This window comes from Cervus canadensis, chromosome X (assembly GCF_019320065.1).
Source record: "Cervus canadensis isolate Bull #8, Minnesota chromosome X, ASM1932006v1, whole genome shotgun sequence".
In the NCBI taxonomy this organism is placed as follows: Eukaryota; Metazoa; Chordata; class Mammalia; order Artiodactyla; family Cervidae; genus Cervus; species Cervus canadensis.
In genome coordinates, this window is record NC_057419.1 from 2,023,365 (window position 1) to 2,029,340 (window position 5,976).

The 5,976-nt window shown below is 43.5% G+C and overlaps 1 protein-coding gene across 1 annotated transcript; it reads right to left on the reverse strand.

The window, feature by feature from the left end:
- Nucleotides 1–2,767: 2,767 nt before the first annotated feature.
- On the reverse strand, nucleotides 2,768–4,390 carry LOC122434688 (PAX-interacting protein 1-like). Its single transcript, XM_043458322.1, has 3 exons — nucleotides 4,193–4,390; nucleotides 3,077–3,251; nucleotides 2,768–2,871 (listed from the first exon to the last, which is right to left on the reverse strand). Exons 1-3 carry the CDS (start codon nucleotides 4,388–4,390, stop codon nucleotides 2,768–2,770), a joined length of 477 nt encoding a protein of 158 aa, XP_043314257.1.
- Between the last annotated feature and the right edge of the window lie 1,586 nt (nucleotides 4,391–5,976).

The window sequence follows — 5,976 nt, forward strand, 5'->3', positions numbered from 1 at the left end:
CCATGAACCTGAAGTGAAGTAAAACTCAGTGCTGTGAAGCATGGCAGGGGAACCCCCAAATCCCATACTCGACATCAGCTTTAACAAGGTTTCAAAGTCAAACACAACAATATCCATCTGCAGTGTTGACAAGGAAGTCAAATTTTTGGAAACAGATATTTTCATTCTCTGCAATAGTTCTGTGAAACTTGGCTAGTACCCTGCTTAATATCACCTCAATGTATGAACCTTGTACATCAACCATACATAATTCATGAACTGGCAAATAAAGAGATTCAGCTGCTGCACCCAGAAGGGCTGTGGCCCATCTTCTGTGCTGGCCAGAGCCTTCCTCCCCTCACCCAGCTGGCCTCTGGCCTTTGGACCATTCATCCGTGTTCAAGAGATATTTAGGCAGTGATACTCAGACTGCCTGAGTCTCTGTTGTTTATATACCATGAGTTTAGCTTCTGGTGGGAATTATCTGTCACACAAATTCCTCTGAGGACACAGATGAGAGCTATGAGCACAAGCACTGTCTCTATGGCTTCCTTTTAGTCTGTGATGGACTGTGTCCACCCACAATGCAGAAGACCCAGGTTGGATTCCTGGGTTAGGAAGATCTGCTGGAGAAGGGATAGGCTACCCACTCAAATACTCTTGGGCTTCCCCTGTGGCTCAGTTGGTAAAGAACCCACCTGCAATGCTGGAGACCTGGTTTCAATCCCTGGTTTGGAAAGATCCCCTGGAGAAAGGAAAGCTACCCACTCCAGTGTTCTGGCCTGGAGAATTCCACGGACTCTGTAGTTCCAAGGGGTCTCAAAGAGTTGGACACGACTGAGTAACTTTCACTTTAGATGTAGTTTTTATTTGTATTGTTTCTGTTTGGCTATTGTAAAGAATGTGACCTGACATGTACTTGGTCATATCCAACACTTTGTGACACCATGGACTGTAGCAGGTTCCCCTGTCCATGGGATTCTCCAGGTAAGAATACTGGAGTGGGTTGCCATTTCCTCCTCTAGGGGATCTTCCAATCCAGGGGTTAAACCCAGGTCTCTTGCATCTCCTGCTTTGGCAGGCAGATTCTTTATGACTGTGCTACCTGGGAAACCCATTCTAAAAGAATTCTATATTAAAATGACAGGAAAGATGATATAGTTATGTTGTGGCTCTCAGAAAAAAGAGAATACAATTCAGATCCTGTAAGTAAAGATAGCTACCCTCAGTGCTTAGAGAAAAGGGTTGGGGGCAGAGGGGTTGCTGAGTATCAGGAAAGAAACCATGACCTGAATAAAACACAGGACCCAGAGGGTGGTCTTAGGGGATCCTTCTTTAGCTGAACTTAAATTTGCTGCCTTGATACACGATGGCCAAGTATATGCTTAGGAAGACGTCCTCCACGAGCTGCTAATCCACTCAGCAAATGTTTTGTTCATGACATTGTCTCCCAGATTCAGAACAGGCTCTGTGATGACTCAGATCCCCTGCCCGAAGATTTGTATGTGTGTGTGTGTGTCTGTGTGTCTGTGTGTCTGTGTGTCTGTGTGTTTGTTGTGTGTGTGTCTGAGGAGTAGTGGAAACTTGGTAGGAGAAATTATGTTGTGTGTGTGTATATGGTAGTGGAAACTTGATCGGAGCAGTTATGTTTCTTGAAAGTGGAATTCATCATGACAGTTGCTGCTGTTGGTATCTAGGGCACCTTTTGAGGCACAAATCAGAAAGGACACAGGTTCACAGTGGCACCAAGCCCATCCTTCTCCCCCTTTTATCCCCCCTTTCATCCTACTGGGTTACGTGGAGATCTTTCCTGTGCTCCTTGGTGCCTGAGCTTTCCCACCAGGAAGTATTGTGAGAACTGTTCCATGTGTAGATATATTTGTGAGAGGAGGTGAGTTCCATGTCCTTCTGTTCTGCCATCTGGATTCAACGTCTCGTACTTGTCTACACAGAGGTATGATATGATCCTGGGGTTGTTCGGATACCAAGTGTGCCATCTTCAGTGACATCCATGTTTCTCCCACCTGTTTGCAAAGTGAGAGAGTGGAGACCAGCCACACCAGCTCACCATGCACTGGAAATATGCCTGGTGTGAAAGATGGGCTCAACTGTCAATCTTAGTTAACATTAACTTTAAAAAAATACCCTACATGTAAAATAACTTGGGTATGTAAACCTACGTTTTGAACTGTAAGTGGTGTGAAATCTAAAGTATTTTTAAAATTTTTTTAAAATATTACTTATAAATTAAATAACACTTCAGGTATATTAAGCTGTAGAAACTAAAATCTAAGAGAATTTTTATTGTGGCTACTAGAAACTTTAAAATTACATATGTGATCTACATTATACTTCTACTAATTCTTGAGTCAGAGCAAACAACAGGACTGAAAGACTTCCTTTCTTATTTTATAACCTAATCAACCTAACAAGTTGATTTACTTTATCATTTTTTTTCTTAAATCTTCATATGTAATTTCCTCAGAGCCTCCAAGTCACTGTTCAGCAGCTGTACAGCCAGTTGGCTGTAGACAGCTCCTGGAGTTTTTAAGGAGTATTTCTGGGCAGCTTTTGGTAAAGCACTCACTGAAAGGTTAATCAAATCAGGCAGACTTACATGTTGTTTAAACAAATTCCCCTCTTCACTGAAGACTGAACAGATGCATTGGCTCTCCCCAGAGGCTTTTATGCCGTTATCATGTTCACTTTTCTTTAAGGGTATAAGAAGCAGGCACCCTGGCAATAGTGCCCTAACCTGTGGGCTCACGGAGCGCACGCAGCTCTGACACTAACGATGAGAGGGGCCCACCCACCGCCTTCCCAAAGGATATGACTCGTAGTCCAGTGTCTGAGTGAGCACTCCAGTGAGAACAAACTCTGCATTGTGAGCATCTGCAAGGAACAAAGACAAAACCTGTCAAACAGACGCACCTGCCTGCACCCATGCACACCAACACGCAGCAGAGCAATGAACATACCTAATCCTCTGGCAAAATATTCTTGACACAAGTGAAGGTCATTTTCACAGGATATTAAAATTATTTCTGACATACTTTAAGGAAAAGAAAAGCAGCTTCTTGGTTACTGAACCTCATACATGGCATTGATGCATTCAACAGTGTTTCACTTCTGTGCACCTTATCCTGCTTATATTCCATGAATTTCTGGAAAGATGGCTGTTTAGACAACACTTTGCCTCTTGCACATTCCATAATTGCTTTCATGGTTGACAGACTTGGGCAGATCCCAGGAGTGATGTAAAAGTATTTCGCCTAAAAATGAAAATACGTGTACTGGTTTCAAAGTGAATTTTCAGTGTGCGGAATTTCTCATTCTACCCAAGAATTTTGACAAAATACCTAATTTCACAGAGCTACCCAGTACTAGACTCCCCTAGTCCCCAGCCTAAAGTGGGCCTGGCAAACCCAGACATGACATTTCAGAAATAAGCACTCTCATATGCTAGGTGTGACCTATAATTATTAGAAAGTGACTAGAACTTTAATTCCTGTAAGACATGAAGTATTCTGTGATAAGAGTAAGAATAAGAACATTTTTCACAATTTCTGAAGCTCAAATGGAGTACAAAATGATTTTGATGATTAAAATTTTCTAACTTCCTTACTCTCAAATGTACCAAATGTACCATTTTGTTTAAACTCCTCAAACATTTAGAAAAACAGACTATTTTAGGTAATGTACTCTTAACTCAGTACTGCAAATCTCCTTTGATTCCAAAGTTGGCTCCTTAAACGTAAAACAAAACAAACAAACAAACAAAAAAACAAAACTGATTATCTCTATTAATCTACTAAGCCACTGTTTGATACAAAAATTTTCCAAACTGTTCTATCTTAGAAACATTTAAACACTGTAGTCTAGAATTATTAGACACATATTCAGTTAATATTTTCTCAAGAATGGTCTCCATTTTCCAGCTGAATATACATTTTATGAGAATAGTATTAATGTAAGTTGTTAAAAGCAAAAAAAAAAAAAAAATCTTATAAATTATTCATAGCATACTCTTTGAACCCAGGTTATTTGTAGTGCATCTCTCTCCATATCGATTCTCTTTGACACAGAACACATCCTAGAGGAGGCCTGACTGCACAGGGGGAGTGGGGAGAGCCCAGCTCTCTGGGTGCAAGCTGCCTGCTCCGTCATGGTTGCCCAGATGCAGCAGCTGATCTGAGCTCCAGTCCAGGCGTACCTTGAAAAGCGGAGAAACGTGGGCCCTCCTCAAGGACTCCTCCCAACTGAAGGAGAAAAGCACTTCAGCCTCCCCATCTCGGAGAAGGTAGTTCTGTTTGTCTGAAAAGGAAGACAGCACAGCCTCAGAAAGTGCCTGGCGCTGGGGTGCACCGCATGTGACTGGCTCCAGGTGCCCCAGTGAGCCAGGTGCTGGCATCCGCCTGTGAAACCTGTGAATGAGTAAGTCTCCCCGATTATGTTTCATTTACCTTCCTCCTGAAAACAGCCAGGCCAATGACACTCTTCCTCATAGATCAGTGTTTCTCAGCTTTCAGGACCAAATGTCCTGAAAGCCGTGAACCCTTCTCTCATCCCTGGGCAGCTTCCCACCTCCCCCTCAGCTGTGGCTTCACACTGTTGGGGGGCCACAGCACCCCAACCCAGACCCAGGTGAAGAGTGCCCATGTGGAGGGACAGGCTGGGAACCAGGTTCATGGCCAGCTTGTGCTCACAGGGACCAGTGACTCCAGAGCCACCGGACTCCAACTGAGAGTCGCTTAGCCACATTTTATATATGTACCAAAAACAAGTTCCTTTTATACACGTATAAGTACATTAATTTATAAAGAATGGTTTTACCAGATTTTGATGATCTAAGATTTATTAAATAATATGTAATTTGTCAAAAAGTAAAGATCACAAAATGTTTTCATCTTCTTATGAATATATCTCTTTCAGAAAAGAGTTTCATTTCATCATCGTAACCAAACTAATAGTCCAGGGTCGGGCTGAGTCAGATGACATGCTGTAGGGCTGACAGGCCACACGGTGGGTCTGTCACTTGCCCTTCTCTTTTTAAAACAATGCCTTAAAAATGAGAAAACCATTCTCAGCTCAGACTTGACTCCATCAGGTCACTCTGGAGACACTGAGATTTAACAACTGCTAGAAATGCAAGTCCATCAGCCACCAGCAGAAAAAGAAGGCACTATACTAGGTGAAAGAACAGAAGAATTTCTAAAAAATGAAGTTAAAAAATGAACAAAGAAGTACTGTCATGCATGAAGTGATATACTTGAATGAAGTGATGTATCTGAAATGCTAGTTTCTATAGCATGATGAAGGTTGCTGTGCCTGCTGAAGAGCTGTGAGGGATGACAGGAAGCAGTTTGTGTTTAAGGTGAGAGATGACACTGAAATGAACACAGTAGCTACAACAACCCTGGGTTTCTAAGAGAAGAAGATGATTTATATTAACTTGGTCGGAGTTGTGGCAGGAGTCAGACTTTCCACAGTGGTGCAAAGGGCATGTGTATTCCAGAAAGAAATATCCTATACAATTAGTGTCCCAAACTATATAGATATAAATACAAAATGTCAAAATACCCCTCCCCCATGATAGGAAGCGTCCAGTCTTAAAGCTGTCAGAGCCCAGGCGGGGGCGGTGTGCTGCAGGGGTGGGGGTGCAGGGGTGGCCGATGGGGGCTGACTACATGGGACTCGTCCAGGAAGCTAATGTACTTAGGACATCAGGAGCAGGTGTCTCACTGCTGGAGTACAGACACGGGAAGGGAGAGACGAGCCTGAGCCCTGTGGTGTGGGACTGGAACTGGACAGATAGACACGAGGAGCACCGTGTGAGTCGGTTTGGCATAGCCAGACCCCATGGGCCTGAGCGCCATCAGCTCCCCAGGTCTGCCCTGAGATTGGAACTGGTGGTGGGGTGGGGGGTCCCTGGGACACGCTGGTGCCAGAACCAGGGCAGAAAAGCTTAAGACGAGTCTAGGACACTCTTGTTTTGCC